Source organism: Carcharhinus amblyrhynchos, chromosome 8 (genome assembly GCF_965287045.1).
Source record: "Carcharhinus amblyrhynchos chromosome 8, sCarAmb.v2.hapA, whole genome shotgun sequence".
Taxonomy (NCBI): Eukaryota; Metazoa; Chordata; class Chondrichthyes; order Carcharhiniformes; family Carcharhinidae; genus Carcharhinus; species Carcharhinus amblyrhynchos.
Window position 1 is genome coordinate 124,412,837 of NC_137331.1, and position 14,756 is coordinate 124,427,592.

The window sequence follows — 14,756 nt, forward strand, 5'->3', positions numbered from 1 at the left end:
CCTCATACACCAGCTTCACAGCAAACGCTGCACCCTGGAAACTAAAATGGAATACATATTCTCAACTTGCGCTCAGGACGCAGACCAACTGCGAAACTCTGCCAAGCAGATGAAACAAAGAAACTACACCACCTACATGCACACCAAGAACAGGAAACTTGAAAAACTTGGCATCACCACCAGCAACAACCAAGCCTCTCCCGGCATCACACTAGAAAACAGCACTACCGCAGGGAGGTCCATTGTCACCTTGTCGGACTACACACTTCAACCAGATGAAATCGAAGTTCTCAGCCAAGGGCTCAATTTCTGCCCCACCACCAAAATGGACCCCATCAGTCTCGCAGCAGACACAGGGGAATTCATCAGGCGAATGAGGCTGCGGGAGTTCTTCCACAAACCCCAGGAGGCCAACAGCAAACACAATGAGACAGCCAATGAACTGGAACAACCTACAGAGAGATCCACAGTGCAGCAACCTAAGAGGAAGGAGTCCAATTGGACTCCTCCGGAAGACCACTGCCCTTGACTGGACTTGTATGCCCAAACCATCAGGAGGTGCGTTAACACCAGATTCATCAGCCGCACTCACAAGACAGCCCCGAACATCACCCAAGCACAACGCAACGCCATCCACGCTCTCAAGACCAGCCGCAACATTGTCATCAAACCAGCAGACAGAGGAGGGGCCATCGTCATACTGAACAGAACGGATTACTGTAAAGAAGTGTACCAACAACTAAACAATGAGGAACACTACAGACAGTTACCCACAGATCCGACCAAAGAACACACTCGTCAACTCAACAATCTGCTCAAGACCTTTGATCCGGACCTTCAGAGCACCCACCGTGCTCTCATTCCACATACTTCCCTCGTTGGAGATCTCTACTGCCTTCCATAGATACACAAGGCAAACACACCCGGCCATCCCATCGTATCGGGCAATGGGACTCTGTGTGAGAACCTCTCCGGCTACGTTGAGGGCATCCTGAAACCCATTGTACAAAGAACCCACAGCTTCTGTCGCGACACTACGGACTTCCTACAGAAACTCAGCACCCATGGAGCAGTTGAACCAGGGACACTCCTCGTCACAATGGATGTCTCGGCTCCTCTACACCAACATCCCCCACAACGATGGCATTGCTGCGACTGCCTCAGTACTCAATGCCGACAACTGCCAGTTTCCAGATGCAATTTTACAACGCATCTGCTTTATCCTGGACCACAATGTCTTCACCTTCAACAACCAGTTTTTCATCCAGACACACAGAACAGCCATGGGGACCAAATTTGCACCTCAATATGCCAACATCTTCATGCACAGGTTCGAACAGGACTTCTTCACTGCACAGAATCTTCAACCGATGCTACACACTAGATACATCGATGACATTTTCTTCCTTTGGCCTCATGGAGAACAATCACTGAAACAACTATATGATGATATCAACAAGTTCCATCCCACCATCAGACTCACCATGGACTATTCCCCAGAATCAGTTGCATTCTTGGACACACGCATCTCCATCAAGGATGGTCACCTCAGCACCTCACTGTACCGCAAGCCCACAGACAATCTCACAATGCTCCACTTCTCCAGCTTCCACCCTAAATATGTTAAAGAAGCCATCCCCTATGGACAAGCCCTCCGTATACACAGGATCTGCTCAGATGAGGAGGATCGTGACAGACACCTCCAGACCCTGAAAGATGCCCTCATAAGAACGGGATATGGCGCTCGACTCACAGATCGACAGTTCCAATGCGCCACAGCAAAAAACCGCACCGATCTCCTCAGAAGACAAACACGGCACACGGTGGACAGAGTACCCTTCGTCGTCCAGTACTTCCCCGGAGCGGAGAACCTACGACATCTTCTCCGGAGTCTTCAACATATCATTGATGAAGACGAACATCTCGCCAGGGCCGTCCCCACACCCCCACTTCTTGCTTTCAGACAACCACGCAACCTCAAACACACCATTGTCCGCAGCAAACTACCCAGCCTTCAGGAGAACAGTGACCACAATACCTCACAACCCTGCCACAGCAACCTCTGCAAGACATGCCGGATCATCGACATGGATGACATCATCACACGTGAGAATACCATCCACCAGGTACACGGTAAATACTCTTGCAATTCGGCCAACGTTGTCTACCTGATACGTTGCAAGAAAGGATGTCCCGAAGCATCGTACATTGGGGAGACCATGCAGACGCTACGACAACGGATGAATGAACACCGCTCGACAATCACCAGGCAAGACTGTTCCTTTCCTGTTACCGAACACTTCAGTGGTCACGGGCATTCAGCCTCTGACCTTCGGGTAAGCATTCTCCAAGGCGGCCTTCACGACACACGACAGCGCAGAGTCGCTGAGCAGAGACTGATAACCAAGTTCCGCACACATGAGGACGGTCTCAACAAGGATCTTGGGTTCATGTCGCACTATCTGTAACCCCCGTGACTTGCCTGGGTTTGCAAAACCTCACTTACTGTACTGTCTGGCGACAATACACATCTCTTTAACCTGTGATCAGTGCTCCTTCCACTCACATTGTCGGCCACTTTAAGACTTGAACAGCAGGTTAGGTGTAAAGATTTGCATTCTAGTCAGTAATCTGTAAACTGTCTGTGCTTTATATGCTCTGTCTGAGGCCAGAACTCTCCATTCACCTGACGAAGGGACTAACCCTGAAAGCTTGTGAGTTTACTATCAAATAAATCGGTTGGACTTAAACCTGGTGTTGTCAGAATTTTTACTGTGTTTATCCCAGTCCAACGCCGGCATATCCACATCATGACTACTATCGACACCGCAAACTGCCGGATCCAAGTGGAGAGGATCTCCAAGAAGGCTGCGCATATTGACACAGACATCAAGTTTTTACAGAGGTGCAAGAAAGCAGACAAGATACCAAAAGGATTACAGATCACGAACCAACTCAGGGCAACCTATAACACAGACTACGCTGAGAGACTTTGCCGTCGCACCTCTCTCACACTCCTCAACCACCTCATACACCAGCTTCACAGCAAACGCTGCACCCTGGAAACTAAAATGGAATACATATTCTCAACTTGCGCTCAGGACGCAGACCAACTGCGAAACTCTGCCAAGCAGATGAAACAAAGAAACTACACCACCTACATGCACACCAAGAACAGGAAACTTGAAAAACTTGGCATCACCACCAGCAACAACCAAGCCTCTCCCGGCATCACACTAGAAAACAGCACTACCGCAGGGAGGTCCATTGTCACCTTGTCGGACTACACACTTCAACCAGATGAAATCGAAGTTCTCAGCCGAGGGCTCAATTTCTGCCCCACCACCAAAATGGACCCCATCAGTCTCGCAGCAGACACAGGGGAATTCATCAGGCGAATGAGGCTGCGGGAGTTCTTCCACAAACCCCAGGAGGCCAACAGCAAACACAATGAGACAGCCAATGAACTGGAACAACCTACAGAGAGGTCCACAGTGCAGCAACCTAAGAGGAAGGAGTCCAATTGGACTCCTCCGGAAGACCACTGCCCTTGACTGGACTTGTATGCCCAAACCATCAGGAGGTGCGTTAACACCAGATTCATCAGCCGCACTCACAAGACAGCCCCGAACATCACCCAAGCACAACGCAACGCCATCCACGCTCTCAAGACCAGCCGCAACATTGTCATCAAACCAGCAGACAGAGGAGGGGCCATCGTCATACTGAACAGAACGGATTACTGTAAAGAAGTGTACCAACAACTAAACAATGAGGAACACTACAGGCAGTTACCCACAGATCCGACCAAAGAACACACTCGTCAACTCAACAATCTGCTCAAGACCTTTGATCCGGACCTTCAGAGCACCCACCGTGCTCTCATTCCACATACTTCCCTCGTTGGAGATCTCTACTGCCTCCCAAAGATACACAAGGCAAACACACCCGGCCATCCCATCGTATCGGGCAATGGGACGCTGTGTGAGAACCTCTCCGGCTACGTTGAGGGCATCCTGAAACCCATTGTACAAAGAACCCACAGCTTTTGTCGCGACACTACGGACTTCCTACAGAAACTCAGCACCCATGGAGCAGTTGAACCAGGGACACTCCTCGTCACAATGGATGTCTCGGCTCCTCTACACCAACATCCCCCACAACGATGGCATTGCTGCGACTGCCTCAGTACTCAATGCCGACAACTGCCAGTTTCCAGATGCAATTTTACAACGCATCTGCTTTATCCTGGACCACAATGTCTTCACCTTCAACAACCAGTTTTTCATCCAGACACACAGAACAGCCATGGGGACCAAATTTGCACCTCAATATGCCAACATCTTCATGCACAGGTTCGAACAGGACTGCTTCACTGCACAGAATCTTCAACCGATGCTACACACTAGATACATCAATGACATTTTCTTCCTTTGGCCTCATGGAGAACAATCACTGAAACAACTATATGATGATATCAACAAGTTCCATCCCACCATCAGACTCACCATGGACTATTCCCCAGAATCAGTTGCATTCTTGGACACACGCATCTCCATCAAGGATGGTCATCTCAGCACCTCACTGTACCGCAAGCCCAAGACAATCTCACAATGCTCCACTTCTCCAGCTTCCACCCTAAACATGTTAAAGAAGCCATCCCCTATGGACAAACCCTCCGTATACACAGGATCTGCTCAGATGAGGAGGATCGTGACAGACACCTCCAGACCCTGAAAGATGCCCTCATAAGAACGGGATATGGCGCTCGACTCACAGATCGACAGTTCCGATGCGCCACAGCAAAAAACCGCACCGATCTCCTCAGAAGACAAACACAGCACACGGTGGACAGAGTACCCTTCGTCGTCCAGTACTTCCCCGGAGCGGAGAACCTACGACATCTTCTCCGGAGTCTTCAACATATCATTGATGAAGATGAACATCTCGCCAGGGCCGTCCCCACACCCCCACTTCTTGCTTTCAGACAACCACGCAACCTCAAACAGACCATTGTCCGCAGCAAACTACCCAGCCTTCAGGAGAACAGTGACCACAATATCTCACAACCCTGCCACAGCAACCTCTGCAAGACATGCCGGATCATCGACATGGATGACATCATCACACGTGAGAATACCATCCACCAGGTACACGGTAAATACTCTTGCAATTCGGCCAACGTTGTCTACCTGATACGTTGCAAGAAAGAACATGAGAACATAAGAACGTAAGAAATAGGAGCAGGAGTAGGCCATCTAGCCCCTCAAGCCTGCCCCGCCATTCAATCAGATCATGGCTGATCTGTCGTGTCTCAGTTCCACATTCCCGCCCTCTCCCCATAACCCTTAATCCCCTTGCCTATCAAAAACCTATCAACCCGCATCTTAAATATATTTAGTGAGGCAGCCTCCACCACTTCAACAGGCAGAGAATTCCAGAGAGTCACCAGCCTTTCAGTGAAGAACTTCCTCCTCAACTCCATTCTAAACCGCCCCCCCTTTATCGTGAGGCTGTGCCCTCTGGTCCTACTGTCCTTTCTGAGCGGGAAGAGTCTTTCCACCTCTATCCTATCCGTCCCATTCATCATCTTATATGTCTCAATGAGATCTCCCCTCATTCTTCTAAACTCTAACGAGTACAAGGCTAGTTTATTCAGCCTCTCCTCATAGTTCAACCCCCTCAACTCCGGTATCAACATAGTAAACCTCCTCTGCATTCCCTCCAAGGCCAAAATATCCTTGCGTAAGTGCGGCGACCGAAACTGCACACAGTACTCCAGCTGCGGCCTCACCAATGCCCTATACAGCTGCAGCAAGACCTCCCTACTTTTATATTCAATCCCCTTCGCTATGAAGGCCAGCATCCCATTTGCCTTCCTGACCACCTGCTGCACCTGCAGGCTGGGTTTTTGCGACTCATGCACAAGGACCCCGAGGTCCCTCTGCACCGTCGCATGCTGCAGTTTTTCACCATGTAAGTAATAGTCCTTCCTACCATTATTCCTACCAAAGTGGACAACCTCACATTTGCGAACATTAAATTCCATTTGCCAGTTCCTGGCCCATTCGCCCAGCTTATCTAGATCCTTCTGCAGACTCTCCACACCCTCCGCACAATTTGCTGTTCCACCAATCTTGGTGTCATCAGCAAATTTCAACACCATACACTCGGTTCCCTCCTCCAGATCATCTATATAAATGGTAAATAGCTGAGGCCCCAGCACCGATCCCTGGGGCACTCCACTAGTCACCAACCGCCAATCCGAATAGCACCCATTGACCCCCACTCTCTGCCTCCTATTTGACAGCTAATCCTCTATCCACGCTAACACCCTACCCCCAACTCCATGCCCCCTGACCTTCTGAAATAACCTCTTGTGATGCACCTTATCAAACGCCTTCTGAAAATCAAGAAACACCACATCCACCGGCTCTCCTCTATCCACCGCCCTCGACACATCCTCATAGAACTCCAATAAATTCGTCAAACCGTGCTGTGTCTGCTCTATCAAACAATTCTCCTCAAGATGCCTCGCTATTTTCTCCTTGATCACGGATTCTAACATTTTACCTACAACAGACGTTAAACTAACCGGCCTATAATTCTCTGCCTTTTGCCTGCCACCCTTCTTAAACAACGGCGTAACATTAGCCGTTTTCCAATCTTCCGGCACTTCCCCGGAATCCAGCGAGGTTTGGAAAATAATCACCAAGGCATCCACTATCACCTCCGCCATTTCTTTCAGGACCCTCGGATGCATTCCATCCGGTCCTGGGGACTTGGGCCACAATCAGTCCCTCCAGTCTGTCGAGCACTGCCTCGCTAGTAACAATAATGTCATTCAGGCCCTCCACTCCTACCATCTTTCCATCGCTAACACCTGGCAAATTATTCATGTCCTCCTCCGTGAAGACCGAAACAAAAAAGTTATTCAAGGCCTCAGCCATTTCCCCATCCCCCCTCTCATTCTCTAAGGGTCCAACGTTCACCCTAGCCAGCCTCTTCCTTTTTATATATTCATAAAAACTCTTGCTATCCTTTTTTATATTAAGCGCTAGCCCAGCTTCATAGTTTATCCTACCCTTCTTTATCAACTTTTTTGTCATTCTTTGTTGACATTTAAACCTCTCCCAATCCTCTTCTCGCCCACTACTCTTAGCTACTCTAAACGCATCCGCTTTTAATTTCACACTTTCCTTTACCTCCTTCGTTATCCACAGCTGATTATCTCTCCTCCTACGATCCTTTTTAACCATCAGAATAAATTTCTGCTGAGCACCAAGAAAGATCTTAAAGATCCTCCACTGTTCCTCAGCAGACCTACCTTCCAACGCTCTCCCCCAGTCAACATTCGCCAATTCCTCTCTCATCCTACCATACTCCCCTCTGTTCAAACAAAGGACACATGTCCGGGAACCCACTTTCTCCTCCTCCATCTACATCAGAAACTCCACCATACAATGATCACTCTTCCCAAGAGGATCCTTCACCACAAGGTCCCTAATTCTACCCGCCTCATTACATAACACCAGATCCAAGATAGCTCGCTCCCTCGTCGGCTCCAACACACACTGTTCAAGGAAACTATCCCGGCAGCATTCCAAGAACTCTTCCTCAAGCCCACCACGTCCAACATGGGTCGGCCAATCAATATGTAGATTGAAATCCCCCATAATTATCGCCGTCCCATTCCTGCACGCCGCATTTATTTGCGCGTTAACAGCCCGCCCCACCTCCAGATCATTATTTGGGGGCCTATAAACGACACCCACCAGCGTCTTCCTCCCTTTGCTGTTCCTAATCTCCACACACAACGATTCCACTTTCTGCTCTTTGGTTCCTATATCATCCCTTACTACCACCCTGATGCTATCCTTCATCAGCAGAGCTACGCCCCCCCCCTTTTTCCTCCTGCCTATCCTTCCTAAACACTTGACACCCCTGGACATTCAGCTCCCAGTCCCTGTCACCTTGCAGCTATGTCTCTGTAATGGCCACCAGATCATATCCATTAGTGCTGATCTGCGCCACCAGCTCCTCCACTTTATTCCGAATGCTTCGTGCATTCAGATAAAGTGCCTTCATCCCAGCCTTCACCTGGACCCTATTTGCCAGAACACCACCAACCATACTCACGCCCCTACTCCTTTTATTATTGGGACATCCTTGGCCTCTTTCCTTACCTGTACCCTCTCTTTTACTTTAGACCCCGTAATGTCACCTACCCTCGCACCCTCCCCCCCCAATTAGTTTAAAACCCTATCTACAGTCCTATTTACACGATTCGCCAGGACTCTGGTCCCAGCACGGTTCAGACCAACCCCATCCCACCTGAACAGGTCCCACCTACCCCAATACTGGTGCCAATGCCCCATAAATTCAAACCCTTTCCTCCCACACCAATCCCTGAGCCACCCATTCACTTCCTTAATCTTATCAACCCTTCGCCCGTCTGCACTCCGTTCAGGCAGTAGTCCAAAGATAGCCACCTTGTTGGTTCTACTTTTTAATTCCATTCCCAGCTTTTCATACTCCCTCCCCAGATCCTCAGTTCGCATTTTGCCTACGTCGTTGGCACCACAACGACCGGATTCTCACCCTCCCAAAGCATGTCCCGAAGCATGGTACATTGGGGAGACCATGCAGACGCTACGACAATGGATGAATGAACATCGCTCGACAATCACCAGGCAAGACTGTTCCTTTCCTGTTAGCGAACACTTCAGTGGTCACGGGCATTCAGCCTCTGACCTTCGGGTAAGCATTCTCCAAGGCGGCCTTCACGACACACGACAGCGCAGAGTCGCTGAACAGAGACTGATAGCCAAGTTCCGCACACACGAGGACGGTTTCAACAGGGATCTTGGGTTCATGTTGCACTATCTGTAACCCCCGTGACTTGCCTGGGTTTGCAAAACCTCACTTACTGTACTGTCTGGAGACAATACACATCTCTTTAACCTGTGATCAGTGCTCCTTCCACTCACATTGTCGGCCACTTTAGGACTTGAACAGCAGGTTAGGTGTAAAGATTCACATACTAATCAGTAACCTGTAAACTGTCTGTGCTTTATATGCTCTGTCTGAGGCCAGAACTCTCCATTCACCTGACGAAGGGACTAACCCCGAAAGCTTGTGAGTTGACTATCAAATAAATCGGTTGGACTTAAACCTGGTGTTGTCAGACTTTTTACTGTTTCTATCAGCTAGCCAATACCTGATCCAAACTGCTAAATCACCCTCAATCCCATGCATCTGCATTTTCTGCAGTAGCCTACCATGGGGAACCTTATCAAACACTTTGCTAAAATCCATATACACTACGTCAACTGCCTTACCCTTATCCACCTCTTTGGTCACCTTTTCAAAAAACTCGATAAGGTTTGTGAGGCACGACCTACCCTTCACAAAACCGTGTTGACTATCCCTAATCAATTTATTTCCCTCTAGATGATTATAAATCCTATCCCTTATAATTCTTTCCAAAACTTTGCCCACAACAGAAGTAAGGCTCACCGGTCTATAATCCCCAGGATGGTCTCTACTCCCCTTCTTGAACAAGGGGACAACATTTGCTATTCTCCAGTCTTCCGGCACTATACCTGTAGCCAATGACAACATGAAGATCAAAGCCAAAGGCTCTGCAATCTCCTCCCTATCCTCCCAAAGAATCCTAGGGTAAATCCCATCCGGCCCAGGGGACATCTATTTTCACACTCTTAAGAATTGCCAACACCTCCTCCTTATGTACCTCAATCCCGTCTAGTCTATTACCTGGTATCGCAGTATTCTCCTCGACTACACTGACTTTTTTCTGCGTGAATGCTGATGAAAAATACTTAGTCAGTGCCTCTCCTATCTCTTCAGGCTCCACGCACAACTTTCCACTGCTGTCTCTGATTGGACCTAATCTTGCCCGAACCCATCTTTTATTCTTGACATACCTATAGAAAGCTTTAGGATGTTCCTTGATCCTATCCGCCAAAGTCTTCTCATGTCCTCTTCTAGCTCTTCTTAAATCTCTCTTTAGCTCCTTCCTGACTAATTTATAACTCTCCAGTGCCCTAACTGAGCCTTCATGTCTCATCTTTACATAAGCCTCCTTCTTCCTCTTCACCAGAGATTCAACTTCCTTAGTACACCACGGTTCCCTCGCTCGACCACTTCCTCCCTGCCAGGTACATATTTGTCAAGGACTCGCAGTAGCTGCTCCTTGAATAAGCTCCACATTTCAGATGTTCCCAGCCCCTGCAATTTCCCACTCTACCCTATGTATCCTAAATCTCGCCTAATAGCCTCATAATTACCTTTCCCCCAGCCATAACTTCTGCCCTTCGGTATATGCCTATCCCTTTCCATCACTAAGCTAAACATAACCGAGTTGTGGTCACTATCACCAAAGTGCTCCCCTACCTCCAAGTCTAACACCTGGTCTGGTTCATTACCCAGTCCCAAATCCAATGTAGCCTCACCTCTTGTTGGCCTATCCACATACTGTGTCATGAAACCTTCCTGCACACATTGGACAAAAACTGACCCCTCTAATGTGCTTGAACTATAGCTTTTCCAATCGATATTTGTAAAGTTAAAGTCCCCCATAACAACTACCCTGTTACTTTTGCACCTATCCAGGATCATCTTGCAATCCTTTCCTCTACATCTTTGGAACTTTTTGGAGGCCTATAAAAAACTCCCAGCAGGGTGACCTCTTCTTTCCTGTTTCTAATCTAATTATAGAAAGGACATGAATGCATTGGAGGGGGTGCAGAGGAGATTCACCAGGACGCTGCCTGGGATGGAGCATTTAAGTTATGAAGAAAGGTTGGATAGACTTGGATGGTGTGGAGCAGAGAAAACTGAGGAGCGAACTGAGCGGGGTGCACAAGATTATGAGGGACATGGACATAGTGGATAAGAACCAGCTGTTCCCTTTCGTTGAAGGGTCAATCATGAAGGGTCATAGGTTCAATGTGAGGGACAGGAGATTTAATGAAGGATATGAAAAACCTTTTTACCCAGAGTGTGGTGATAGTCTTGAATGCACTGCCTGGGAGGGTGGTGGGGAAGGGTTGCCTCACATTCTTTAAAAAGTATCAGGGCTACGGGCCAAGTGCTGGTAAATGCGATTAGGTCAGGCATTTCTCCAGTATTGGTGCAGACTCAATGAGGCGAAGGACCTCTCCTGCACTGTGTGATTTTGTAACTTGTTAAATAAGTTGGGCAGAGCAAACCACTCACTAGATTTCTTACCTTTCCATAAGAAAACAGCAGACAGTTCAACTGATTTGTCGCAAAACCAAATCCAACATGGAACTTTTCAGGGAAGGAGAAGTTAGTTGCAGAAAGGCTCAATAATCCACTTCCATTAAAGTAGGCAGTACGGACCAGCTGACAAAAGGAACATTAGGAAACACTACATTAGATAGCATATAACATCAGAGGCTATTTGGCCTATCATGCCTTACCTGGCTCTTCAAAGAGCCATCCAAATTAGTTCCACTCACGTTCTCTTTCCTCGCAATCCTGTAATTTTCCCTTTCCAAGTATTTATCCAATAGCCTTTTGAAAGTTACTAATGAATCTGCTTCCACCACATATTAAGACAGTGCATTCTAGACAGTGATGTTATTGAATTCCTTAACAAATTGTATTTGATGTAACTTTGTACAATTATTTATAGTAAAAACACAAGAGATAGGAGCAGGAGTAGATGATATTGTCCCTCAAACATTCGATATGATCATGGTTGATTTGGGGGTTTCAACTCCACTTTCCTACCAACTCCTCATAATCCTTGGTAAACTATAAATCTGTCTATCCAGCCTTAAATGGAGTATCCACAACCCTCTGTGATTCACAGCTCTTTGAAGAAGAAATTTCTCCTCATTTCAGTCCAAAATATTGTCTTCTTATTTGAAACTGTGCCCTTGTGGGTTAGATTTCTCCAGTGGAAACAACCTCTGTGTCTACCATGCGCCAAGACCCTTTAGAATCTTGTATGTTTCAATGAGATCATTTCTCATTCTTCTGAACTTTAAAGGACATCAGCTCAATTTACTCAGCTGCTCATCATTGGGCAACCTCATCCCAGGGACCAATCTATTAAACTTTAACCAAGTCTGAAATAAGTGATGGATAGGCTAGAGGCTGACATATTACAATCCATATGTTTCCTCTAATTTTTTCAAGAGTTCAAAAACATTTTAGTCTCCTGTGACTACTAAGCTTTTACCCATATTAATTTTCAGAGTAGAACAATGTGAATGTACCAATGAATCATTAATGCTATTTCTGAAAAGACTTGGATAAAACATGCAGTGATTAATGAATCAAATAATTAGGAAACTTAAGAAATTAATATTCATACATATTTATAAGATCACAAGGATTTGGAGCAAGTTTAGATTATTCAGCTCAAACCAAGCCTGCTTGGTCATTCAATAAAATCACTGCTGATCTGGCTGTGTTTCAACTTCACTATCCTATCTGTGCTCCCATAGCCCTCAGTTCCCTTGTCTATCAAAAATCTAACTATAGTCTTGAATAAATTCAATGACCCAGCGAGGGAAGAGAATTTCACAGACTAACAGCCCTCAAAGAAAAAAAATTCCTCACCTCTATCTTAAAAAGGAGACCTCTTATTAAACTGTGTCCACTAGTTCTAGTCTCCCCTACAAAGGGAAACATCCTTCCTTCATCCATCCTATTAAGTCCCTTCAAAATCTTATGTTTCTATAAGATCAACTGCCATTCTTTTAAACTCCAATGACTATAGACCCAACCTCATCAACCTTTATTCAGGAGATATACAATTAATCTAAACCTCTTCTCATTAATAAGCTTAGCAAAGTTTGTGGCTTCATATCTATTCCTTAATCAACATCACTAAAGCAGATTAAGGGTGGCATGGTGGCACAATGGTTAGCACTACTGCCCCACAATGCCAAGGAGCCAGGTTTGATTCCAGGCTTGGGTCACTGTCTGTGTGGAGTCTGCATGTTCTCCCTGTGTCTGTATGGGTTTCCTCCAGGTGCTCTGGTTTCCTCCCACAGTCCAAATAATGTGCTGGTTAGGTGAATTGGCCATGCTAAAGTCTCCCTCAGTGTAGCCAAACAGGCACCAGAGTGTGGTGACTCGGGGATTTTCACAGTAACTTCATTGCATGTTAATGTAATCCAACTTGTGACAATAATAACTAAGCTTTTAAGTTTATGTAGTTACAATCCAATTGTTGATCACTGGAGCTTGCTCTGCACAGTTTGGCTTCCATATTTTCCAGGGTTACAATAGTGACTACACTGCGAGAGAACTAAATTGGTTGAGATATCATGATGCTGCAAAAAGTTCCTGATGAAATGAAGTCACTGGGCAGGATTTTCCAATGCCAATGGTGTCCTGGGCTGGATCAGAAAATCCTGGTCAGTCTTCTAGACAACAGATTTTTAGATAATTTGTTAGCCAGAGGTACTTGGTATTTTATTTTGAGATATTCATTATTATTGATCATCAGCAGGAAATTAATGAAACTCACCAAGAGTGAAGGCGAGCAGGTTTTACTAACACCAACAGTGGGTTTGCTGGATAGATCTATGTTTCCATTATTAACTTTAGGACTTCTTACACAGGCTCGCATTGATGTTTTTACAGGCATGTTTAATCTAGAATGAAAAATTCAAATAGGATTAGGCATAATTTACATAACAGCAAAAGTCCCAACTAGTCCATGCTATGATTATGCTTCATACAAGTCTCCTCTTGCTCAATCTCACTCATCAGCTTCTGCTTTTTACTCACATTAACATGTTAGCAAATGTAGTGATTTTTAAACACAACTGGCTTTTGTAATTTTGGAGATTGAGATGCTTCAGCTTTTAAATATCTCAATGAAATGTAATAAACTATTGCTTCCTAGCTAATCAATATGACTGAGTGAAATAAGGAGGGTTCGTTATACCTCAGCTCACATGGTCATTTCACCTTTGATCTTCTCTTCCTAGCTCCACTTCTTGTTCTTCCACTCATGCAGGTAATCACACACTCGGGTATGATTATACAGCCAATGCCATTCACTGCCAATGGTACTTCTGAGTATATGAATCTAGACTATGAATGTCAATAAGCTCAAAAACAGAGAAACCTCATAAAAAACTGGGAGGGAAAATGTTTCCTGTCTGCATTACCCTGGGGAGGGAGGGGAAATGGTGGTGAAACAGCCAAAATAGTGAATTGTGGGAGTTAGGATAGATAGCAACAAAGACGTAGCAAAACTTAAGAACATGTGACAGATGGCCCAATAGGAGAGGGAGAGGGAGGGTTTTGCATAGAAACAACAAATGTTTGGGATATAATAGGTAGATGAAAAAGGTCACCATCCAACTTAACGCTGAACTCCATGTAAGTTCAGAGGGCTTTAACATGTCTAATTGGTCTTTTTTTCATTTCAGATTCCAGCATCTGCAGTAATTTGCATTTGGGCTTCACTGGAACATTGCAGCAGGCCAAGGAGGGAGGTGTGAGATAAGAGCAAGATGTTGAGTTGAAATAGCAAGCGACAGGAAGGTCAGAGTCATGTTTATGAACTGATTGAAGGTGTTATGCAAAGTGGCTACCCAGTTTGTGTTTAGTGTCCTCAGTGTTAGAGGAAATTCAGTTTAAAACTGTGCTGAACTTCAGCTTTCCAAAATTTGCTCATCCAGCCCCCAAGGGGGAAAGAAATGTAAATATGGCCCTAGAGAAAAAGTTGGACAAGCTGG

At 46.2% G+C, this 14,756-nt stretch overlaps 1 protein-coding gene across 1 annotated transcript in view; it reads right to left on the reverse strand.

Moving 5' to 3' along the window:
- lama3 (laminin, alpha 3) overlaps positions 1-14,756 on the reverse strand; it is a 462,187-nt gene that overhangs the window by 68,998 nt on the left and 378,433 nt on the right. Inside the window, exons 65-66 of the mRNA XM_080194758.1 lie at positions 13,535-13,661; positions 11,254-11,391 (exon numbers count right to left, since the gene is read on the reverse strand). Of these exons, the coding sequence (XP_080050884.1) occupies positions 11,254-11,391; positions 13,535-13,661 (265 nt within the window). The remainder of the gene's footprint in view (positions 1-11,253; positions 11,392-13,534; positions 13,662-14,756) is intronic.